The sequence below is a fragment of the Amblyomma maculatum genome, chromosome 8 (genome assembly GCF_055883805.1).
Source record: "Amblyomma maculatum isolate TAMU_Amacu chromosome 8, ASM5588380v1, whole genome shotgun sequence".
Lineage (NCBI taxonomy): Eukaryota > Metazoa > Arthropoda > Arachnida > Ixodida > Ixodidae > Amblyomma > Amblyomma maculatum.
Window position 1 is genome coordinate 30,031,026 of NC_139351.1, and position 26,253 is coordinate 30,057,278.

Consider the following 26,253-nt stretch of genomic DNA (forward strand, 5'->3'; position numbering starts at 1 on the left):
GCGCGGCGTGCTCTTCGTCTTCTTTTTGCACAATTTCGCCAGCTCGCCGGTGACGTGCTGATGCGACGGCCGCCGGCCGCCTGCTCTGCGCTGCTGCTAGCGCCGCTGCTTGCAGGTGAGCGAAGCCCGACAGCCGCGTCAATGACGACTTTATGCCCTCCATACGCTACGTCTGTTCCACCTGCTTGGAGCGTTAATAGCATGAGTACCGTTGTTCCGTTGTTGCAGCAGCTCACATATCTGCCAATCAGTTTGCCCGTGAGCCTGGTGATATCAGGCTGGAGCACGCGAATAGTTGCAACGTAGAAGCGGACATCCCCACTACTCAAGACGCTCAGCTCAGTTGTTGTGGTGCTTTGCTCGCCTTTTATTGCGAAAGCAATACTACTCGCACTTTCAAGCCTTCGCGTGACCCGGCCGCTGTTACGTCTTACCCACGTGACGCTGTGACGTTACACCCCACGTGACACACGGGTTGGGAGGAGCTGCCAACTTGGGTCTCTCGTTTCACATGGGACGGCTATGCCAGAATCAGCCTGCTATTACCCTAGCATTCACGTTACCCCTATAGGCCACTAAGGCACGTTCATATGGGTTGGTTAAAGCAGGGCTTTATATGTGGACTGACGAATTACATGAACAGACTCTGCTGTGCGGCTTGGGTTCAGTATAAGTGCTCAGAGAGGATGATTGTCTGATGGGATAAACACGCAGCGGCCTAGGGGTGGCAGACACTGAAAAATGAAAAGGTCTCTCTTTGCTGTGTACATTGGCTCTTGCAGTAATATGGAATGCTGTAAAGACCTCTCTGCTACAACCAGTTTTTATTAGGCGCGTGGTAAAACTACGTGGCGCTAAATTTAAAACTCTACCTAAAGGGCACTGGCGATGATACCGATTTGTAATGAAAAAAAAATGCTGGAAGCAACAGCACAGATGGTCAAATGCCTGCTTTATTTTTCCTACCTGCTCACGCCCGTGGCTTCTCCACCGAAGGCGAAGCGGCGGAAGGAGGGTAAAAAGCGATGGAGGTTATCAGGTAGAGCAGGAAGGCGGTCAGAACAGACAGCTTATTTTTGAAACGTATGTGAGATATTCTAAGTGGTAGCCGACATAAATTCCTGTCAAGTCGACTTGCATTAGTTTGGCCGGGAGCTCTGTGCTCGATCACGCAAGAGGAATGTGTGCTCTTGCTGCTGCAATGCGGAAAAATTCATTTAAAACCAAAATGAGCGCCTTCATAAAGGTTTTGTTCCTTCCTTTTCTTCCTTTGCTTGTGCAGATGATAGATTCTTGTTCGTAACCTAACGTTTCTTGCAAAATTATAATTCTTTAAGCCACAAAATAGACCTTGCTTTCAATTTAGATCAGAAATAATTACTTAAATAAGTTGTAGAATAGAAGTAACCTCATTTGTGAAGTACATGTCAGGTCTAAACACGTCGTTCTGATATTTTACCAAACTCTCCAAACGATTCGGCAATATAGCGCCGCACTTTAGTACCCCTTCACTTGCATGCTAGGCTACTTAAACTATTTACACCCCGTCCTTGTATACTGTTACGTAGTTTCGGATTCCCATAAACGTCTGGATGCGAAAAAAAAAAATAGATTGCAGCCGCTTAATGAAAAGGCTGCTAGTTGATGCTACACCTATTTAGGATTTTTTTTCTTCTCATCTGTCATGATCTGGAGTTGGCTCCAGTTTTTCCGCATGATTGTAGCAAAGTTAAAGATAGTGCGCGCAATAACTGTGTGCAAATATTCACCTCGTGCTCTCTGCGATTTATAGCTGACGTATTCTTGCGTTGCGTTCTCTTTCGCTGGGAGAGTGATTTCAGCTTAGTACTGTGGTCGCGTTTCGTCCGTTTTTGTCCGTTTTGTCCGCATGATGAAGGATATGTATAAAATAAAATAATTTGTTCATAAAAAAAGTAAATACATATTTAAAATATAAATAAGAATAAGTATACAAATATAATGTTACTGGTCTGAATTTTCGCATGGAATGATTCATGAAAGGCCATGGACGCGGGAGCCCCAGTGATGCTGTCATCACTCATCCGTCACTTCTCATAACACAGCCTCAAACTTCAAATGTTAGACATCGCGGTGGATTACGGTGAAGGGCACCTGTGCATATTTCTTGAATGTGAGTGGTCGAGAGCCTATAATATTGCACATTAGGGTGCAGTCGTAAAAACAAGTGGCTCAGTGCATTCTAATTTAGGCTGCATTTTCAAGCTTTTTATTTTGGGCTTACTTCATTTGGCTTTGACGTTTGTCTTGAAAAGGGTAATTATCATCATCATCATCATCACTATACGCACTGCAGAGCGAAGGCCTCTCCCATATTTCTCCAATTAACCCTGTAGAATTAACCCGGTGTAGAACGGCAATGCGAAAAGTAAAGACGCAGTATACTGTACTAAAAAAAAAAAGAAAAGGTAACAGGAAGCCAAAAAGCAACAAACGGTCAGAGGCACTGTCACTACATTGCAGCGCCTCTGTTAGCCACCCTCCTGGCATTTCGTTCTTTCCGAGAATGTTACATGGCGGCGCTTCTCCAATTCTTCACACAGACACTACAAAATTTTCCTCGGCAGCGCCCATTTAGCGCGTTTGGGATGATAGGCCGCAATCGACCTTAGATATTACCGCGAAAACAGGTGTATGCCTCAGAGTTAGGACAGCATGGCCTGCCACGCAACCTCATGCATACCATATGCGATTAAAACACCATAAAAACAATTAAAAAAGTTGCAAAAGATAAAAAGTCTAAATTTTTTCCAAATTAAAACTGATTTAAATTCTATCAAGAAGGAATGAGGAAACCTGATTACGCCACAGAAACCATAGCCAAGAACTTCACCGATCATCGCATGACATTCAAGTTGATTCAGCAAAACAAATAGCACATATGTAAACGTAGTGCCAGCCTTTCGTTGTCCTCATTTCTGAAACATGTACAGCATAAATTTACGCAGCTACCATCGAGGTGTGCCCTCAATTGCAGTGTTTCATAAGCTAACACTCGATGTCTTTAATTGGAATAGTTTGAATTTTTTTTTTTTGCAGTGATGTAGTCGCTGCTAATGTAGATAAGTGGTTGTAAACTGCCACACCTAAAAAGACCAGACTCAGTGTTCCAGCAGTGGGAGGCCGCATTGTCTAACGATGATTCGGCAGATCATTGCAAACTCATCTACGTGGTCAAAGAAGCAGCGGTGGTCTCAGGCGTTCTGAAATAAGAATGTCGACCACTGACGGTTCAAGCCTAAAAATAAAAGTTATCAGTCAATCAATCAATCAATCAATCAATCAATCAATCAATCAATCAATCAATCAATCAATCAATCAATCAATCAATCAATCAATCAATCAATCAATCAATCAATCAATCTCGTTTTTATTTCTGCTGTGTGCACCGTGGCAACAGCCCCTACCGTCCACGCAACCTCGGACAAGAGGACATGAGCCAGCGAATGAAAACGAAGTGAATTGTTACATGATATGACCATAGCATCAGCCAAGCGTAACAATAGGCGGCAGTAAACTACTTGAGAGAGTGAGATCAGGAAGTCTGCTGGGATTACGAGGCGCAGCGAGTACAGGATAGGCTTAATTGGAGGAATATATGGGAGAGGCCTTTATCTTGAAGGGTGTGTGATTAGGCTGATGATGATTATGGGTGCAGTACGCTCTTTCACGATGAAATTTCGGCAAAAGCCGCCGAGCAGTATAGCGCCCCTTCCTTCGACGACTTCGCAGCATGGCTGGCAGTGAGCGGCCTGGCGGCGTCACCGCTGCGGTCCGAGCGCGTCACCGGACCGACCAACAACGACTCGGTGCGGTTCCTGGTGTTCGGTGACTGGGGTGGCCTGCCCTTCTACCCGTACACGACCCGCATCCAGCGGAACCTGGCCAGGACCATGGCGGCAGTGGCCGAGATAAAGGAGATACACTTCGTCCTGTCACTGGGCGATAACTTCTACTTCAGGGGCGTCCGCTCGGTGAATGACCGACGCTTCAAGGTGCGCCATTCTTGTCTTTTATCCGCGATGGCGACAGAGCTACGTTACGTTGCCGAGGCTGGCCGAACACCTGTTGCGGACTAGCGTTTCCTGCTTGCCCACAAAGTCGCTTGCTTGCTATTGCTTCTAAGGGTGATTTTAGTGTGATCATGTAATGAATAAGGGGTCGACACTTTGAATTTTGCTAATACATTTATGTCGTTGCCTGTGAGTACAAATGAGCGGCGCGCTGCTTTGTGCGCTGCAAAAGAATCTGAGTGCGAAAAATCCTTTACCGCTGAGATGTGCACTTGCGCACTGGAAACAACTGCTATTTTGCAAGGGATTAACTAGAAAGATTGGTAAAAATAAAGCTGAAATTATTTGCAAAGTGGCACATAAAATCTAACCAGCAAATATGTTGTTGGGCCAGATTGCACCCGGATGGATGAATGGAATATAGGGGCGTCCCCTTTGAAACGGGATGGTAGCAGTAGCTATACCATGCTCATTTTAATGAGCATGATAACTACTATATAATGAGCCCATATCATACACCCAGCGCCACCTAGTTTTAAAATGAGCAAGAGATGTATAGGGTCATGGTCCTTCAATAGGACTGAGCAGACGAGTGACCGACCTGTGGCTGCGCCGGTGGGCTGAGTGTATGTTCTCTCCTTCGCATATAGTCTTTTTATCTCTGGTTTATTGTGTTGAGGAAATGCAGTTTATAGAGACTGGCTTGAACATTGGTACACTTAAGGTTAGACTTTCAGGGTATGGCGCGATAACGTAGGCTACTAGCCCGCATACAAAGCCCCGCTTTAACCAAGCCGCATGGCAGTGTCGGCGTGGCCTACGGGTAACGTGCATGCAATGGTCCTGACAGGCTGATTCTGACATCACCCTGCCATATGAAAAGAGGGACCCGAGTTGACATCTCCTGCCAAACGTAATATCAGGCAACCCTATGTCCAGTTAGTGCTCGGTACGCCACCTGCCAGTGCAATGCTCGTGAGTTTTCAATCACAACGCCGGCGCCGGATTTTCGGTGGACAGGGCCTTTAACGTTGCCGTGTTAAAAGCGGTATCTGACTGCGGCAGCTGCCTTTCAACTTTGCTACGAACCGCGCTGTCGCCGCATTACGAAAATCATTACATCGATAAGCATAGGTTGAGACTCTTCTCCCTCTCTTCTCCTGAGATTTATTTTTTGTTTTGTGATGTCACACTTGCGAAGTGTGGTGATTCAGTACAGCGAATTACATATGCCCTTTCGATCAAATATGATTTAGCTGTGATGGGGCTATAGCTACTGGAGTCGTAATGTCGCAGCAAAGTTAGCCAGTATTCCCGCCATGCCAACATTCAGATAGATTTGCGCCTACCGACGTACAGCACGTGCTAGACGCAGCGAGCATGCGCAGTACTTATCTTGCAATGTTTGAAGAAATATAACTCAAGTAGCTACATCGAGAAAAAAAATATTGCACTCGTTGCGAAGGCGAAGCAGTATGGAACACATCTGCAGGGAAACAGACGCCTTTTAGCGTTTTGATACTTTCTTCAATTGAAGTTTATTTGCATCTATACATGTATAGAAGACGGGAGTACAGACAAAAAGGCAAATGAACTAGGCTTGACGGGGTCTGCACTCCTACAAAAATGCCACTATGTGGCCGTTCTGGCCGCTTTACTACCGCGCACGATTGACTAGCATTTCATGGAGTTAGGGTAGTAATTGTCTTTTGTTTGTTCTTCGCAGCTGATAACACTGGTGAAGTCGAGAGTTTGACGGAAACCCGTCACGTCGGGGATGTGCATGATGGAGAGGCAAAAACATGCATTGACCAAGAAAAGGAATATACTTGATGTTTTGGCTCCCGCACGGGAGCCTTGTTCACAATGAGGTACAGACAGGAAAAGCAGGCTATTTAGCTTGAAAAGATGCCTTATAGGCAACGGGTGTACGCTCGAGGAAGGGGGCCATCAGTGAGATTAAGTGTGTTATCGGTTGTTTGAATCATTAGGTATTCCAGATACAGACGGCGGCAAAGGGTCTTTTTTCTTTTTTTTTAATAATTCGTGCGCTGTTCCAATCTATGATATGCTTCGCGATTTCAGCATGTTCGGCCGGGCATCGGACGACACTTTCTTGTTTTTAACATAATTTCGTTGCTGTTTCAGCCTCTGCACAAAGGTTCCTATTTCACGCACATATGCATGCATGGTCACAGTCTCCGCGCTCTATATTGCACCAGGAAATTTTTCTTTCGGTAGGTTCACGTTGACCAGAGCTTGACGCAACTCTTTCGCTGGCACGTGTGACACCTCAACGCCGTAGGAGCGCACAAGACGCGAGCTAAGGATTAGCTGACTGCGGGCACATAGTGCACAGGTGCGCGCTTTTTGACGCAGGAGCGCGGCTGGCGCGGCAGTTGCCGTTTCACGGCGCGGACGAACGGCAACGGGTAGCCGAGGTCCTTGCAAACTCTTTCTCGGTCAGCTTGCAAGTCTTATGGTTTTGTGCAAATGCGGCCTGCGCGATGAAAAGCGAGGAAATCACTGAAGGCTGGATGAAGGGAATTAAATGAAGATAACGTCCAGTATGAGTGCTCTTCCCATATACGCTGAATGAGAGTGCGGATATGTTTCGTTTTACTAAGGCATCCAAAAAAGGAAGCTGTACATTTTCTTCTTTTTCGACTGTCAACTGGATGGCTGCTTCAATGCTGTTAAGATGCGATGTGAAATCATGTAAGGTATCCTTCCAGATTATGCAAATATAGTCACCGACATAACGCACAAAAATATATGGTTGTTAGCTGAACGAAGCTAGAAGGCGGCTTTCCAGCCATTCCATTGTTAGGTTTGCAGCAGTTGCTGAAATCGAAGCCCCCGTAGCGGTGCCGCGGACCTATTAAAAAAAAAAAAACACAGTCGAAAGTAAAATATGTGTTTCGCAGGCAGAAATGCAGGAGTCACTTGAGGTCTGACACATCGAATGGCGAACTATCAGGCAAATTTGCATCAGACTCCAGAGCAGCCGTGCAAACCTCAATTGCTAAATCAATTGGAACGCTGATGAGTAGTGGTTTGACATCAAAATATTAAGAAGAAGAAGAAATGGGCATGGGCAGGACATGTAGTGCGAAGAGAGGATAACCGATGGTCGCTTAGGGTAACAAACTTGATTCCAAGGGAAGGAAAGCGTAGCAAGGGGCGGCAGAAAGTTAGGTGGGCGGATGAGATTAAGAAGTTTGCAGGGGTCAGGTGGATGCAGCTAGCACAGTACCGGGTTAATTAGAGAAATATGAGAGAGGCCTTCGCCCTGCAGTGAGTATAGTAAGGCTGATGATGATGATGATACCAACATGTCACAGTTGTCAAGGCACACGTGCTGCTGATGATGATGATACCAACATGTCACAGTTGTCAAGGCACACGTTTCGGACGGATTCTATAAACTCTACAGAATGATGTATGTCAGTGGGCGCCCTTCCGACGAGCGGAGCCGGTATGCGGTGCAGAAAGCCGGATAACTTGTAGAGGAGTGAGCGGGTGAAATCTACGATAGGCCTCATTGGCACGCCGGGTTTGCGTATCTTACGGAGGCCATATAACGCAGGTTCTGATTCGTTGTGACAGAGTAGCGAGAAGTAGTCTTGTGTCGAGGCGGCACAACGCGGAAAACGTCTGCAACTGTGTCTCAACTTTTGCTGTAGGGTATTTCTTGTGTCGGGCGTAAGTGTCCTGGTCATCCAGTAGAGCCAGAATTTTGCTTTTGTAGTCGACTTCGTCAAGAAGAGCAGTGGCATTTCCTTTGTCAGCTGGAACAATGAACAAATCGGCATTGGCACGGAGTCGTTTGATAGCGTCGCGCTCACCTGAAGATAGGGTCGATGACGGCTGGTGCTGCCGGGGCTTCGAAAGCGCTCCGATTGCGTGGGTGCGTGCTTCGTCGTGGCGGGAAGGTTCTCTCTGGCTAATTGCATTTTCCACAGTGCACACAATTTAGCTGGTGTGACATTGAAGTATCAAACTAAGGTCGAGTACAAAAAGTTCATTCGGATCAAGCTTGTAATAGCCCGGATAAAACTGAGATCCACAGCGAATCTTGCATCTGGAAAGCTCGATTTGATGGCGCTTTAAGCTGTCAGGTAGCCGCAATACCCCTGCTTTTAAATTACGGACAGAAGTTGGTGGCCTACGATATGGGAGCATGGGGTGAGTAAATTACCACACCTTGTAATCTCTTTAGTTTGAGCACGCACTATACATCTCTAATCGTCAAGAATGAGCTGCATCATGTATGGAGCCCAAATTAATGCCGACGAATGCAAAAATGAATTGTTATACCAACTTGAAAAACTAAAGTTGCTATGATCTTGGCACAATAATAAAAAATCTACGGCACGCATCACTTTCACTGTGTGATAAGTGAGCACCTCGCTTCCTTGAAAAAGACATGGTGATGCCTATATTGTCAGTATACTTCAATTAAAACAGTAATTCAGCATGATGCCCACAGCGGCAAGCTGGTCTGGACCAGCAGCAGAGTAGGAAAGCTGGTCTGGATTGAACAGAAGAAAGTATGCCTGATCGTCAGAGATTCATTCGTACGCAAACTGAAACAAATAGTTCACGAACATTTTTGGTAATGGGTAACCGACCAAACTTGAACAGTGATTTGGAAACAAAGGAAAAAAGCTTTTAGTTCTCCAGAGGCGACATTTGATCTTTCATCAGGAGCAAAGAATAAGCGAATCTTACAGTTCGGCATTTGTTTTCGAGCACAGCCCCACTGCGCCTCTCCAATATCTTTGATCAGTCACTAGGTGAGTTGTGGCAGTCGCGCGCGTGTATCCCCACTTCTTTAGCACTTCCGACAAAATACAGTCTAAATGAAACGGTCGTTGAATGTCTTGGTTTGCCATCTAGGTGATCGCAACATCCACGATAGAATTCCACGTAAGTTCGTCCTTCGTTGACTGTGACTTTCTGTCCATCTTGCAGTGGGCCACGCAAAGACACGTACCACGCTCAACTGTGTGATGCTCGAGGGCGAAGCTCGAGATCATGCGCAGATCAAACACCTGCCTTTCACATTTCATATTGCATCTAAAATGCATAAACGCATACCATACCAAGCCATACTATACCCGACCGGAACCCGAAAATGGGAGTATTCCTTGCATGCTTATCATAAGTTCTTGCAGTTAGGATTAATGCATGCATGCACATCTTTGATTATTTTTTTCTTCACTAACATAGTCGAGCGAGTTTCGCCGTGTGTATGCCGGATGACCGGCCTCAGATGCAGGTGCCGCGCGGGGAGCCGAACCGCGTTTATTCTTCGCATGTGCGGTGCGCGGAGCCGGTGCGCTCGCTTCTTCTCCTTTGCACACGTGCGGCTTTGTCTTCTTCTTCACACACCTGTCAAACCTTATTCTTACTGGTACATATCTCCACACATGCACAACGTTGCCTGACATAATGCCACACAGCCTTAGTCCACTGCATACCCTTTTCCTCTATCACTACCGCTGCCCATCTGGCTCGCCTCCTGGGGCCTCCTTTTTCAAAATGCACTCAACAATTTCGTGCCATCTAGACGCGACTGTGGTGTCCTTTGCGATTCGCTGACAACCACGGAAACCCGTGTCTTGACCATCTTTAATCGAGCTTCCTGTCTGTAAATATAGGTTACCTATACGAGTCTTACCTGACTTAGCAACACAGTATAATCCTTCATAACGCTTTCACTGGCATTTAGCTGCGCTAAGCCTCAGCAATGTTTTTATTTTCCTTACGCTTCCATGTGATGCAGAGGACTTTCGAAGACGTGTATTCGGCGCCGTCGCTCCAGGTGCCGTGGCTCATCGTTGCTGGGAACCACGACCACGACGGCAACGTGTCTGCGCAGATTGAGTACAGCAAGAGATCTAAGCGCTGGTGAGCGGCCATCGGCTGTCATGTATAGAGAGCACGAAAAATGCTCCTTATTCGCGCATTTAAGTTTAGTAATTACACGATTGCCCTGCTGGGGAGATTGCAATGGTATGCTAGTTTAAAATAAGTGAATTAAACTAGACCAGTAAAGGCGGCGTGCACTGTGTGCAATAACGCTGTCGCCCGCTTCCAATCGGGAGGCGGGGCTTTACCGCGTGTTTTTGGTGCTGGCAGCAAGACGCACAGCTTCGGACCAGTCGCGAGCAATCTCGTTGTCAACACCGGGCCACCAAAGATAGCCTCGAATGAATGGTTTGATAGCTACGCTACTCTAAGGGTGCCAAAGTGATTGCATCTTCCCAGTAGGAAAAAAGTACAGAAAATTGTCTGATGTTACGACAAAATTTCTGTGCGGTTTTTGACAGGAAACCTGTTGTGACAACAAAACATGCTGTAGTAACCTCAGATATTGCTGTAATTACAACAGAAAAGTGCTACAGAACTACAGACAACAGAAATATACTACAGAAAAACTACAGAACTACAGAAAAATCTGATGGTTACGACAGAACTACAGGATAGTTTGTATTTTTGACACGGGTCTGTAGTTTTTTCGACTGGGTTTTGTCGCTTTCTTCAGAGTGACTATGGTCTTACACGTAGTCAATCTTGCAGCGAAAGCTGAAGTCCAAGTTCTGTGAAGACAGAACATTTGTTATTGGACAACCTGTACAGGTCACACTTGAGAAAGTTCTCCTTGCGCGTGATAGCAATGGATCTTCTCGGGTAATTTGCGCGAGTTATCGGGAAGGCAGGTCTAGCTTAGGCGCGAGGATGTGTTAGGGGTAGGGGGCATGGATTATTTTCTTGGACAGGCAGTGAGAGTTTGATAATTGCGTCAGCGTTTTGGTGAACTAGTCTAGACATGTACACCAAATCACAATCGTATGTGACAAACCTGAGACACCATATCCAGCCACCCTATGTGAGAGTACGTGCGGTAATTGTTCTTTTCTCCCATGAAGCCCAGTAGTGATCAGTGATTTGTTAGTACGGTCATGTGCCAGCCAGCGATATACTGGTGAAAATAACCTACCGTCTTTGCGAAAAGTAACCAGGCTGCAAGTTTTGCTTGTCGCTTGTATTATAAAGCCAACATAGGTTTCCAGAGGATCAAAACTTGTTAATAAGTGAGGAAAGGAGCGCGCCTTAACATTGCACAGAATTACAGCTTCAGAAGTGGTACGAATTCTCTACTACCCGTCTGAGAAGCGGAACAGGCAGCCTGGTTACTTTTGGCCAAGACGGTACGTCAGAAACACAGCGAGAGAATCTTTGGCAACATTCAGTTCAGTTCAGGCGTTCAGTCGTGTCCGACTCTTCGTGACCCTATGGACCATGTCACGCCACGCTTTCCGGTCTCTCACTATCTTCTTAACATCACATAGCTTCATCTGCAATGCCTCGAGAATGCCATCTAACCATCGCGTTCGCTGTCTACCCCTTCTCCGGCGACTCTCAACCTTTCCCAACATCAAATCTTTCTCCAGCGACTCCTCTCTTCTCATCAGATGACCAAAGTAGCTGAGCTTTAACTTTAGAATTTGACCCTCCAATGAGCAGTCAGGGTTTATGGTCGACAATATCGACTGATTTGATCTTCTGGCAGTCCAAGGAACTCTTAAGAGTCTTCGCCAGCACCACAATTCAAACGCGTCAATCCTTCGGCGGTCAGCCTTTTTCACAGTCCAACTCTCGCATCCATACATCACAACTGGAAAGACCATAGCACGGGTTATACGGATCTTGGTTTGCAGACTAATGTCTCTGCTCTTTACTAGGCGGTCAAGGCTAACCATTGCTCTCTTTCCCAGAAGCAGGCGTCTCCTAATTTCATGGCTGCAGTCTCCTTCCGAGGTAATCTTGGCGCCCAAGAACAGAAAATCTGTCACAGCTTCCACTTCTTGTCCATTGATGCTCCAGGACTTGATAGGGCAAGACGCCATAATCTTCGTCTTTTGGCAACATAAGAGCAGTTTTTCTCTGCCGTCTCCGAAGAATTGCATTGGCGCTATATAATGACGCATTGATACACAGGACAGGCTTTTTTTTTCCGTAAAGCACAAGAACGGTAGAGGAACGAATCATCCTTTTAATCACATCGAAATGAGTCTAGGACGTTTTTTCTTACGTCTGCGGGTCCTTCTTCACGAGAAATTTACATAGTTCTTTGGCAACTGTACTCTGATTTCTAAACAGTCTTAAAATGCAGATGCCCGAGGAAAGCTTGTAGAAAGGTTTTGTCAGTTGGTTTTGGTGACTCAAGGATTCCATAAACATTTTCTTCGGTCCTGTGAACAGCTTGAGCCTCAGTCGTACGTCCCGGAAACTCAAGTGAGTTGATGCTGAAGCGCGGCATTTCGCTTTCTTCACGTGTAGACCTTTCTCACTTAGCCTTGACAGAAATTTTTTTAGATGCTGCGCTGCTCCGCAACGTCCTTCCTGCTGAAAATAGAGAGATTTAGCTTACCGTGACCTGCGATTCACCACCGTGACCCTCTACTACGCGTGGGCGGGGTGCGCAAGCTGATTGGTCCCGACGCGGCAGGTCTATGTGCCGACCGACGTCTAGTATGTGGCGCCATCTTTCGGCGTCAAGGGGATCTGGGCATGCGCAGTGGAACACGCGGTGGCGGATCACGGTAAAGTAAGACTCTATATTTTTACCCGCGTCGTCTTCATTACACACTGAAAGAATAGTGGCGCAGGAGGTATTTCGAAAGGAAGCCGTTTCAATTTCAACAATCCTTTTGTGTAATGTAGACGGTGAGAAATGCGGCTGTATCGTTGTGTACCTTTTGCTGCAAATAGCCATGTTGAGGTCCAGAACTGAGGAGATTGTCAGTGGTTTTCGGTAGTTGGTACACCGTCTTTTTGACCACTTTTTTAACGATGCCCTCAGGTCTTCACAAACGGGGAATGTTTATGCCTTTTGCGCACCCGCACTTGAGTTGGGGCCATTCTGGAACGTTGTGTCCGCTTGAATTTGCTTGAAGTTCATGTTTGCATGTATACACAAAGCACATGTTTGCATTCCTTTTCGGATTGAGAAATATTGGTCATTTCTACGGAGCTTGTCGCTCCCTTGAGTCCTCGTTGCTGACTAGGAGAACTTTCTGATGAGAGCCAGTTCTCAAGAATGTTGGAATTTCTGTGACCACCCCAAAAGTCTAAGTTGTGGGTGTTCGTTGCGGATCCCAAAGGATAACTAATCGCGATGCACGACCTCTTGTCAGCAGGTTAAGATTTGTTAGAACGGGTGCATCTGCCGGCGGCGTCGTTAGCACTCGAAAGTTCCAATCGGCTGTCAAATGCCTGAGGGCTGCGGCGTAGCCGCTGTGCAAATCTTCAAACATTTGGTTGAGTTTATTGAAAGCACACCAAGTGTATATCTCAGATAGCCTGGGATTGAAGTGCTTCTGGAAAAGTGTCACTATAGATATCCATAGCTGACCTTGTCGGAAGTGTCCGGTGCTATCAGTGCGCACACATTATCGAAGGTGTCGGCTCCGCAATACGTCAGGAGTGCTCGCATTTTACTACGACAAAGACGTCGTTTGCCGCTGGTGAGGTAAGGCACTGAAAACAGGTTGCGAATTGTTTCCGTTAAATATATTGATATCACTGTGCATATTTATGTCCGCCATCGGCGAGACGCTGAACTGTGTGCGTTCTAAAATTATGCTTCTCGTCGGTGGTGTTGTATTCGGGCGTGAGGGAGGCCGTAAGCTAAGTTGGCTGATACCGTCACGGTCGCTGGAGGAGACTGGGGCTTATTTCATGTAAGAAAGAAGGAAAGAGACCGGACAGAGCTTGTGAAAGAAATACTTCTGGTGCCGTGGTCACGAAGACGGCCAGAGGAAAGAGACAGCGCCATAGCGCTCTGCCTAGGGCGCGCATCACTCGAGCGAGGAAAGCTGCAAGAGTTTGATTTTCAGCTGCCGGATTGTATGCCCAAATGTGGCAGGGCAGCTCGAGGCATACTTTGCGTCGGTTAGCGTACACGAAAGGTGTTGCACCTAGGCGCGGGTAATATTCATTTGTCTTATAGTCTCAGTTTTCAACAGATTAGCTTAAGACTGGACAGTCAGCTTCTTGCGCACGCTCGCCGTAAGGTTTCTGTGAGACGGAATTTCGCGAAGGCAGAAGCGATGTCGTGGGCTGCCGCAGGAGTGCGCCAAACACTAAATCAGGACTTCTGCCAGCCTCTCCACAAGGCTCTAATCTGCCGTACACTCTTTCTGGAAACGAAAAAAAGCTAAGTTATATTTCAGCATGCCACGTGCAGTGCGACTGCAGATACCAAAGCGACCGCCTTCACGGAAATCAGCATCCGCTGATAAAAAGCGCATGCATAGTTTCACGGCGGCAGTTGAACGAATTTTCACGGTCGTACTGAACGCGCTATGCTAAAACTAATGCAGCAGACCGAGCTGTTCGCTTTTTGTCACTGATTAATATGGTATTTTTGAATGTAAAGCTAACGATCTGGCATGTTTTTTGAACCGAGAAGAAATTGTGGCCGATTTGCGTAGTTATTCAAATGCGAAGTAGGTGCGTAGCACTGCTTAGACGCGGAGGTAAGCACAAGCTGCTCACGACGCGGCGAGCGGCCCGGAACAGAGGTCCAGGGAGAACCGCGCGTGCACGTCTGCTGTCCGTGAAGGCTGAGGAGTGACTGATGCGAGGGCAGAGATGCCGAAGTTGAGGACGTGCGAACGACACACGACTGCTCACTCCGGAGTAACACACGCTTGTACTACATTTCCCAGTGGAGGCAGCGACGTCCGCAACTGTGACACGCCGCACTCTCTCACTGGTTGGATCTGTGCGGCCGCTCCGCCCCCTCAGTGCTAAGTCGCGTGATGCGCGCGTCGCCACCTCACACCTGTGGCCACGTTCGTGTCACCGCAGGTGTGAGGGCAACCCCGACCCAGATCCTCCGTAGCGCAACCTCCCCAGCGCGGGTAAGACCGCTGGGGAGGGTTACCGCACATGGTGGAACAAGAGCACGTGTGCGGCGCCGGAGGTTCTCCTTTCTTGTGAGAAGCAGAGTGGCATCATCCATAGTGAGGAAGCGTGTCATTGATGAAGGTAGAGTCGCCTGGCGGGTTGCAGATTCTTCAGAGGTTTGCGAACTGAGTAGGTCACGTGGGACCCACTCGATTCGAATGGTTTGCGAGATGCGAGCCGCCAGACGATGCATATTCTGGCAGATTTCTGGGCTTCGAATGACGCGTCGGAGTAGACGTATTGCCTGTAGGGCGTCGGTGCGGATGATAATTTTGGCTGCAGGTAGTAAGGTCGTGATGGAGAGAGAGCGAAGAGCCTCTTGGACAGCAACCAGCTCAGCACAGAAAGAAGAAGGAGGTTCTGCAAATTGATATCTGGATGTGCTATTAAGCGCCGGCTTACAAGGACAATGAATTGCAGTTGTCGTTTCACATCCATCAATGCTGGCATCTACATATACAATTATTGAGACTTGGGGCAGCTTGGCGTCTTGCTTTGCGATCCTTTCACGAAGAAATGATGCCGCATAAGATGTCGTTGGTCTATGAAGGTCAGTAGATTTGGTTTCGCTCAGGTGAACAAAATTCCGTGGGGGAAGAACTGGCGATGTCGGCGGCAATATGGTGTGCGATGTAGCATAGGCCCGGAGTGCTCGCGGTGAGTGCAAAAGGGTCGCCATAAGGCTACGAGCATCACGGCATTGCTGTTCTAGTTCATCTAATGTGTTGAGCTGAGCGTTCTCTTGTAGTGATACGACCGGTGTGATGCGGGGGAGACAAGTAACGGTTCTTATAGCCTCTCTATTTACTGCTTCTACACGATCCCATTGAGCTCTTGTCTAGTGCTGAAACTGTGCTTGATAAATGAGGCGTGGCTGCAGAACCGCTGTCACCAAATGCCGTGCGACGTGGGAGCGAGCGCCGCCTGATTTAGGAGCAATACGTCTTATTAGGCTCAATGTCTGCATCGCCTGCTTTTTAGCCTGAGAAAGCCAGCCGGTTCCCTTTCCCGACTGATGAATCGATAATCCCAAAATTTTCAATGTCTCACTTTCGTGAAGGGGGATTGCAGATAGTTGGAAACCGATCGGCGTCGCTGCGAGTTTACGGCGACTTCAGCGGTTGGCGACCGATGTGAATATAGTTTTGCTCGTGGAAAGCTCTAGGCCGACAGAGTTAACATAGTTGGCAGTAATATCCAAGGTTGACTGCAAGGCTGCCGCTTGAGTAAACATGTCATGGTGTGTACTCCACACTGTAATATCATCAGCATAGATCAAAAAGTTGACCTCAGGGACATTACGTAAGCGCCAAGTAAGGGGAATGAAGGCAATATTAAACAGCGTTGCTGACAGTACCGAGCCCTGGGGTACACCGCGAACAGGAACAAATGATCCGATGGAATCGCCATTCAGCCGCATTGCAAATCTTCTTTTTTCAAAAAAAGATTTTACGAAACTGCGTACCCTAAGAGGGAAATGCAGCGTGTCAATACAATTCAAATTGCGTCGTGGCTAATGTTATCATACGCCTTTTCGACATCCCTCGCGAGAATGTGCGCACATTGCGGCCGCGGGTTGACGACAGAACTTGCGAGGCCAAAACAGCCAGCCCATCTTCAGTGCCTATGGATGGACGGAAGCCAATTGTGCGGGGTGGTAGAAACCGTGCTGCTCCAGCCACCAGGACAGTCGTGTGGCTAACGTTTTTTCTGTCAGCTTGCACAGTGTTGATGTTAGAGAAATCGGCCGAAAGTTGCCGAGATCCGTCAGTGGCTTCCCTTGTTTTGGAATTGGGATCACAATGGCTGATTTCCAGGTCTCGGGTACAGAGCCGTCTAGCCATACCTTGTTAATGGTGCCCAGAAGGTGAGGTAGTACAGTGTTACTCAGGTTCTTGTACACTTCATATGGAATGGCATTCGGACTGGGTGATGTCTTCCGTTTGGCCTCGTCTATTGCCGCAAGCAACTCAGGCATGGAGAAAGGACAGGCAATACAATCGGTGTCGTCTGCTGTTGGCAGTCTGCCTATGTATGCTGGAATCCCTACAACGTTAGAAATGGTAGTTGAGGGAGGCAACACATCATATTTTGCAAAAAACTTCCGTGCCGCTTCTGTGGCAAAATCGTCCGGAGACAAGTTAGCTGCGAAGCATGCGGTAGTCGCTGCGTCGCGACAACAGTGACCTTGTTCCATTGCCTGGAAAGTTCGCCAGAGAGATGCATTTGATGAATTGGTATTAAATTGCTCACACCAAGTATACCACTGCCGTCGTGCTAGATCCCGTTCATACTTGCGAGCCTTACCTCTAATATGGTTCACCCTTGTACGTGCCTGAGCTGATGTAGGGTCTCGTGAAGCGGCCAGCTCAGCTTGTCGGCGAGCAGCCCACAAGTTGAGCAGACCGATTTCAGGAACCGGTCGATGGACACCTGTCCATGTACTAGGTGTAGCCTTGTCTAACGCGCATTTTATGCGGTCAACAAGCAGTGGTGACGACTCCACAGGGAGATCTTGCAGAATAGTGCGGAAATTATCCCAGTTGACCACCGTGCATTTAGCGTAACCGGCGTGCTCGTGAGGGATGAACACCAATGATGATTGGGTGATGGTCACTCCCCCAGCAGTCAGTTTCAATGCGCCACGAGGGAGTGCCAGGGCCAGACCACCACGTCAGATGAGGAGCATATGTGGCAGTGCTGCTGTTGCAAACAGTCCGCGTTGCTGTGTCGGGATTGTTCAGAAGAGAAAATAACGCATCAGCGAAGGCGTCCTGCACACGTCTACCACGAGGGCCTGAAGTAGGATACCCCCAATCTTGGTGTGGAGCATTGAAATCGCCTCCCACTAGAATCGGGCAACTGGTGTACTTCGTACGCACAGTCAACAATCAGCCCAGATTAATACGTGAGGGAGAGCCACCTGCTGGCCTGAGGAAAAAGACACTACCGCAACAGTTGCCTTTGGCAATTTGACAGCAACAGCAACAACCTCCTGGTATGAGTTGCAGACGTTTTCCAGAGAGAGGCACACGTGAGGGAAACGTGTCTCGACATACACCGCCGCCTTTCCTGTAGGGGAAGCAGTGTACACACGACGGTCAATCAGCGATCGGGACACGTAACCACAAAAGCCTGGAATAGTTGGCAAGGCGTTGGTCTCCTGAAGTAACAGGGCCCACACCTTAAGCTTGTGCAAACGAAGACGTCATCACTAATATGGACAAGATAGTCAAAGTAGCCGAGGAGTTCTATACAGATCTCTACAGTAGCCAAAGTAGTGAGGACAGTAATGAGATTGGCGGTAGGGAAAAACAGTCAGACGTTCCACCAGTGACGAAGGACGAGGTCAAGAAAGCACTAGAAACTATGAAAAGGGGGAAATCAGCTGGAGAGGATCAGATAACTACAGATTTGCTGAAGGACGGGGGGATGTCGTGCTAGAAAAACTGGCCACCCTGTATACGCAGTGCCTAGTGTCATCGACGGTACCGGAAGCATGGAAGAATGCAAACATTATCCTCATTCACAAGAAAGGAGACTCTAAGGACCTTAAAAATTACAGACCAATCAGCTTACTGTCTGTTACGTATAAGGTATTTACTAAGGTAATCGCTAATAGAGTCAGGACAACCTTAGACTGCAATCAAGCAAAGGATCAAGCAGGGTTTCGGAAACGGTACTCTACTATCGATCATATCCATACCATCAATCAGGTGATAGAAAAATGCTCGGAATATAACCAGCCCTTATACATAGCATTCATTGATTACGAAAAAGCATTTGACTCAGTTGAAACCTCAGCGGTGATGCAGGCATTGCGAAATCAGGGGGTAGACGAGCCGTACGTGGAAGTGCTGGAAGATATATATAGTGGCTGCACAGCAACCATAGTTCTGCATAAAGAAAGTAACAAAATTCCCATAAAGAAAGGTGTTAGGCAAGGAGACACAATCTCCCCAGTACTATTCACAGCTTGTTTAGAGGAAGTATTCAGAGACTTGGAATGGGAGCAGTTAGGGATAAGGGTAGATGGAGAATACCTCAGTAATCTGCGATTTGCTGATGACGTTGCCTTGCTAAGCAACTCGGGAGATGAACTGCAAATAATGATTGATGACCTAGACAGGAAAAGTAGAAAGGTAGGCTTGAAAATCAATATGCAAAAGACTAAGGTAATGTTCAACAGCCTCGGGAAGGAACAGGAGTTTACATTAGGTAGCGAAATACTGGAAGTAGTAGGCGAATATATCTACTTAGGACAGGTAGTAACCGCAGATCCGGACCATGAAAAGGAAATAACAAGAAGAATAAGATTGGGATGGAGCGCATTTGGCAAGCACTCGCAGATTATGACTAGCAGCTTACCGGTATCGCTCAAGAGGAAAGTATACAACAGTTGCATCTTGCCTGTACTCACCTATGGGGCTGAAACGTGGAGGCTAACCAAGAGAGTTCTACTTAAGTTGAGGACAACCCCGAGGGCTATGGAACGAAAAATGGTAGGGGTAACATTAAGAGATAGAAAGCGTGCAGAGTGGGTCAGAGAAATAACTCAAGTTAACGACATTCTAGTGGAAATTAAGAAGAAGAAATGGACATGGGCAGGACATGTAGTGCGAAGAGAGGATAACCGATGGTCGCTGAGGGTAACAAACTGGATTCCAAGGGAAGGAAAGCGTAGCAGGGGGCGGCAGAAAGTTAGGTGGGCGGATGAGATTAAGAAGTTCGCAGGGGTCAAGTGGATGCAGCTAGCACAGAACCGGGTTAAGTGGAGAGATATGGGAGAGGCCTTCGCCCTGCAGTGGGTATAATCAGGCTGATGATGATGATGATGAAACGAAGACGGGTTTGAGCTCCCCCACGTTAGTGGAGATGCCTCTGCAGTTCCATTGAAGCACACCAGAAAGGCTTTTAGAAGCCATCATTCGTTAGCAGTCCAAGCGTTGCAACAGAACAGATGTCAGGTTGGACAGCTGTGTCACCATGAAACGGAGCAAAGAAACGGACAATTCATCAGTGCAGCTTCTCTACCCGACACCCGCTTCAGTCTCCTTGCGTCGATGGGCTCCGTTCGAAGATGTCCTCTCCATAAAGGACCTTCTCACCAGGCCTTTGGTGGATCCTTTTTACTCCTTCATTTTCTTTTTCCAAGTTTCGGGAGGCCAGTGCTGAGGCTCTTATGAGAACCAGGTGGCCGTTGCAGCATCCGTCATCGCGCCGAAGCGCTATCAGTGGCCAGTTACACCCTTCCACAGGGCGGTCCATTCTCTTCGAACCAGCGTTTCTTCAGCTCCTTGCCGTCTTCCTCGCGCCGTTGTTCCGGTCCCGACCACCGTCCGTTGGCCTCGTTCTCAGGATGTCTCGTCCATCACTACTCGGAGGGACGCACTGCACATATAGAAGCCCACAAAAGGCCTACCGTTAATTCTGCCTGTGTTAAGGCCAAGACATAGTGCGCCCTATAGAACGTAAGTATTCAGGTGCACTGGAGTTTCGTCCACGATATGTTGAGGAGGATACTCAGAGACCCTTACCATTCACTATGCCAAAATCCCAAGTACACTCATCAATTCACAACACTTTCACTTGCTTCACAGAAAGATTTCATTGTTCTAACAACATCCAAGATTCGGAATTAGAGCAGAAAACAGCAACATAACCAATGTATGCCAGGACACGAGCTTCTCTCCGCAGCCGAATCCGCAAAGGGAGTTTAAAATATATATATATATATATATATATATATATATATAGACAGAAAAGACAGAACAATTCGAATGCATGGAAACGCTACGTGAGAAACCTTGGTTAAAACTGGCGGCAGATGATGTTTTTAAATATTTAAAAATACGCAGGTAATCCGTCCGCTTTGGAACCATGACTCATGTGAGAAGACCTTGCGACAGCTATGACGCCATAGACAGCTTGAAGTCGCGTGAGACACATAAATAATGAAGCTTGGTCGCGCCGACTTGTACGCAAGTTTGCCCATAAAATTATATTCACAAAAAATGATCATATCGCAGCTTTTTGGTGAGTAGCGTTATTTCAACTCACGTGTGAGGTCACAGACGAAACAGCGCGTAAAAAATTCACATGAATTTTTCAGCTGGCATAGGTCAATTGCCCGCCCTGATTTGCATACGCTATTGTCTAGTGCACTATTCCAAAGGAAAAGGGCGCTGAAATATGGTGTTTCTACTGCCTTAGTACCAACAGTTAATGCTGAACTCACCTATCAGTATTATTTGGATTTCCTTAATGTGTTGCTGAGTGTATGCTTAATGGCATTAAACTATGTCCAGATCGGGGCAAACATGGAGATAAACGCATCCCACAGTGATATCTAAGAGGCCATTATAATTGATTTCTTCTGACTATGTTCGAATCTTTGCCGCCTAACAATATGTGTGGCTGATAAAGCCGACTGAGGGCAATTTAAGTACAAAACTTGCCCAATGAGCTAGAGTGAAATCATTATTCAATACATCACCCCTTCATTCCTCTGTTAACCTCCGGTCCCTAATTTGTGAATACCTTTGTGAATGAATTTGTGAATGCAATTATTGTTCCGTATATCGTATTACCAGCACCAGGCGAAATGAGTGAATGTTGTTCTACCTCGGTGCGACCACATATGGACGGAATTCTAAGCACGTTCTGCGACTGGAACTGACGCCAACGCACTTTATTTCCCCACAGGCACTTCCCATTCTACTACTACAACAAGACATACCAGATACCGGGCCCTGGTAATCATTCCTTGGATATCCTGATGCTGGACACTGTGCTGCTGTGTGGGAACACGGACCCTGAGGACGAGGAATCGCAGCCCATGGTCAAGGATCGTGACGAGGCCCTCTACAACCGCCAGTTCCGTTGGATAAATAAGAACCTCGCCGAGTCGAAGTGAGTGTCACACGTTTCTTTCCTTCGCGCCCTTGGCGCATAAGCCATTTTGTGACAGTGTAATGTTGGATGCAGCTTTGCCGTCGCAAATCGCTGGCGGTCATTGTGGTTTTCGTTAAACCTGATATTTTGTTTTGTTTTCTCCATTATGTCCGACGTATAATACTACTGCCACTCGGTCCCAGAAGGGGGCGGAAAGCCCAAGAGAGTTTCGTATGTGACAAAGTGCATTCAGATATATTCAACGTTGTTTTCCAGCTACCTCCACCAAAAAGCGGCCGGAGGATCCATACTGTAACACTCTTTGCACAAAGCAAATTGGTTTTGTTTGGTTTAAGGTCTCAAAGCGGAGAGGGCTTCACAAATTTGAGACGACTTGGGGTTCTTTAACGTGTGCTGACATCGCACTGCACATGGGCGGCTTGCCGTTTTTTGACTTTTTGATGGAGGCGAATTTGCCTCCATCAAAAAGTCAAAAAGCGACCGCGGCGGCTGATTTTTGATGGAGGCGAAACACACACACACACACACACACACACACACACACACACACACACACACACACACACACACACACACACACACACACACACACACACACACACACACACACACACACACACACACACACACACACACACACACACACACACACACACACACACACACACACACACACACACACACACACACACACACACACACACACACACACACACACACACACACACACACACACACACACACACACACACACACACACACACACACACACACACACACACACACACACACACACACATATATATATATATATATATATATATATATATATATATATATATATATATATATATATATATATATATATATATATATGTATTTATATATATTGTGAAAGGCCAGGTCCAGACGGCAAGGTCGTGAAGGCAAGGCAAGGTATGCCGTGTCAGCGTTTAATCTGATGGAGAAATCCCAAGCGCGCGCCAGAGCCGGCGCCGCGGGACGATGATGATGGTATGTACAAGAGGAAGAAGAAGATCATGGTATGTACAGATGAAAGAAGATCCGTGGGGAGCTCAGAATATATATATATATATATATATATATATATATATATATATATATATATATATATATATATATATACAAATATTACGGCATCATGTGCTGTTCTTGAACTGTATGTGTAAAATGCGGTGTAGTTATCTTTTTTGTCTTCTAGTACAGGGCCACCTCAGAGTGGGTATGATGGTTGGCCTGTGTTATCTGTTAAGGTGAAAATTGGCATGCCGTTCAAGCATGCAGCATGTTCACGCAGGCTTGCCTTCACTGTTCTGCCGCAGGGCCCGTTATGTGCTGGTCGCCGGACACTATCCAATCTATTCGGCCTGCTCACATGGCACCACCAAGTGCCTTGAGAGGGACCTGGACCCACTGCTTCGCAAGTACCGGGTCAATGCCTACCTCGCTGGACACGACCACGATCTGCAGGTGAGGTCGTACACCACCCACTGCTTGATTTAACGATGGAGTACAATGACTTAGTTTGTGCAAAGAAATGAGAAAGAACTAAGGCGACACCTAGCATGTCGCACTACAGGCACTAACACCGAGTTTAAGGTAAAACCATCGGATAACATAGACTAGTCTATTTAGAGTGCGAAATGCTTGAATGCGTCCACTACGGACATAAGCCCATCCAAGTATTCATGAAAAGTCGTCTTGAAGGGAATGTCTAAATACTCTAAACAGCTTTCCCCCTTCAGGGTTGCCAACACCGTGTCCATCACTCCTTGCAATTCTTCTGCATTAAAAAATGCGCAGTGAGCCAAAGCAACAGCTTGACGAGCGGCGCGTCGCCTTCGGCGCTAAAAGCGATAGGCGCACCAACCTCCACGCTCCCTTTTGTCGGTGGCGGAAAATAGAAAGCTGTACTCGGAAGGAAAGCAACATTGGGGGACTCTGTAAACGCTAACCCGGTGCTGATCCTACGGACCATTTTAGCCTTATCCATTTGTGAGATAATGAAACGATGTTTACCTCAGCGAACGCTTGTCGGCGTTTCCCTTCTCCAGTGCTGTGCGAAACAGTAATTTTGACTACAAGAGAGGCAATAACAGCATTCCGTGTTCTACTGCTGTACCTTGCGTCACTCTATGGCGTCACTGGATGATCAGAGTGACCGCAGGTGAACCTTTCATCGGACCAAGTGTCTGGAAAATAATTACAGACGTCGCTTGTGAATTATCTTTCGCATTCATGTTATCTAAAGGTGTTCAATCTGCTCAGCGTGATTATCTGCGTCTATTGCATGCGATGTGCTAGTGAAGTGATCTGCATAATGAGAAATAATAAAATTTAACTTTTCAAACCAAGAAATCGGCTACAATTGTTGTCTGCGCGGTAAACATGTCCGAACCTAGCCTGCGTCTGATTGACACTCTCCATACCCTCTACCGCAGAGGTACTCCGTGACACTACTGGTCGGAGGTCTGAGAACCCACTTAAAGCACTGAAACTACAGAGCTCTCGGTTCGTGTGCACACCCATAATGTGCGAATGTGTTTGTCGCAGCACATCCGTCCAGAGCGGCTTGGCTGGAATGTGGAATACTTCATCAGCGGCTGCACAAACTTCATCAACCCGTCCCTGATCCACCGACGCTCGCTGCCGCGCAACTCTCTCAAGTTCGCCTGGGCATCGGTGTTCAGCTACGGGGGCTTCGCCTACATGGAGGTCACCGAGGACTCTATGGCCATCACGTTTTATGACTCCAGTGCCAAGGTTCTCCACGAGAACGTCATGAAGCCACGGCCGCCGTAGCGCTGGCTCAGCTGCGTGTTGAGCTGCCTTTAAGAAAGACTACTAAGACGCTGGCTGGTGTTTTAGAGCTATGACCTGCGTAATCTGGTTCATATATTTATTAGGCTGAGTAGAGCTGAGCGTAGCGCATACTTGGACGCATGCACACCGTTGCCATCTATAGCACCAAATCCAGCAGCACACAGCTACACAATAAAAAATTACATTGTGGAACTTAAAAAAAAAAAAAATGAACCGTGTGATACCGAAAAAAACCCACATATTGTGGATGATTTGCTTCATGCGGCACAACTAATATGTGGCACCGGAAACTGTGTTATAATCGGAAAGCGGTGCTGCTCGCCGTCTCCTGTCAGCATCCGGCATCCACCAACGTTCCTTCCGCTCGCAAAACGTTCGAGAGTGCAAGAGCGCTCACATTAGGTGGAAGGCTTTTGCGGCTTCTGTTCAACGAAAGCCCAAAGAACTGAACGTAAATTGCCTCCACATAGCGCCTAGCACTGTTAGTTGTCAACCAGGTTTGTTCCTGCCTCATCATCTTACCTCATAGGTCTGATACGGATATCTCGAGGAGAGAAAGAGTTGTACATTTAGATTTTTTATTTTCAAAAAATTGCAGGCTTCTTGTCGTGGTTATTGTAAAACATTGTTTTCATTCCGTTTTGGTGAAGAGCATTTTGGGTCGGATGAGCTTACATGTTTAGGGTATATCTCTCTCTCTCTCTCTCTCTCTCTCTCTCTCTCTCTCTCACACACACACACACACACACACACACACACACACACACACACACACACACACACACACACACACACACACACACACACACACACACACACACACACACACACACACACACACACACACACACACACACACACACACACACACACACACACACACACACACACACACACACACACACACACACACACACACACACACACACACACACACACACTCGTGTGCGTGTGTGTGTGTGTGTGTGTGAAGGAAAGAAGCCACTAGTCGGCGAGAACACGGAATGCATAGGATATAATTTTGAAATTTTTCATTTTTCTATTGACCTGAATTAGCGGTCATCAATTTACGAAGATAAAGAAATCAAAGTAGAAGGAAAAACAACGCACAAGCAATAGAAGGAAGGTGCGTTTTAAGAAGAAAGAAAAATAACGGAAAAATAGAGAAATAAGGTAAGAACAAAGCGTGAGGAGGAAAAGCATGGATTACGGTCAAGAAAGCAGGCGAAGACAAATAAATAAAGGGGGGGAGGGGGAAGAGACGGGCTTGGGAGAAAGGCGGCGCCTGAAAGCAGGTCTTTAAATCGGCATGACCTCAGGCGCCTAAGTGGCTGTGTGACCTTCCTTCTGCATGTGGAGGGTGAGAGTAAGGGGGAGGAGGCGAGAGGCGGCTAGTATTCTTGGGGCCTCTCTTTCCTCTCTACGGTGGGGTGCCAGGAAGTGCAGTTTCTACGGA

The 26,253-nt window shown here is 47.1% G+C and overlaps 1 protein-coding gene across 1 annotated transcript; it reads left to right on the top strand.

The window, feature by feature from the left end:
* LOC146180833 (tartrate-resistant acid phosphatase type 5-like) lies at positions 1-24,960 on the top strand. Its single transcript, XM_084577831.1, has 6 exons — positions 1-115; positions 3,772-4,034; positions 9,844-9,968; positions 21,744-21,950; positions 23,297-23,444; positions 24,528-24,960. The coding sequence occupies exons 1-6, from the start codon at positions 61-63 to the stop codon at positions 24,774-24,776; spliced, it is 1,047 nt and encodes a 348-aa protein (XP_084433957.1). The 5' UTR covers positions 1-60; the 3' UTR covers positions 24,777-24,960.
* Positions 24,961-26,253: the final 1,293 nt, after the last annotated feature.

Excerpts from the sequence above, each read along its gene's own strand:
- LOC146180833 (XM_084577831.1), top strand. The coding sequence starts at position 61 with ATGCGACGGCCGCCGGCCGCCTGCTCTGCGCTGCTGCTAGCGCCGCTG. Across the intron at positions 4,035-9,843 it reads TGAATGACCGACGCTTCAAG|AGGACTTTCGAAGACGTGTA; the intron begins GTGCGCCATTCT and ends CATGTGATGCAG. Across the intron at positions 23,445-24,527 it reads GACACGACCACGATCTGCAG|CACATCCGTCCAGAGCGGCT; the intron begins GTGAGGTCGTAC and ends TGTTTGTCGCAG.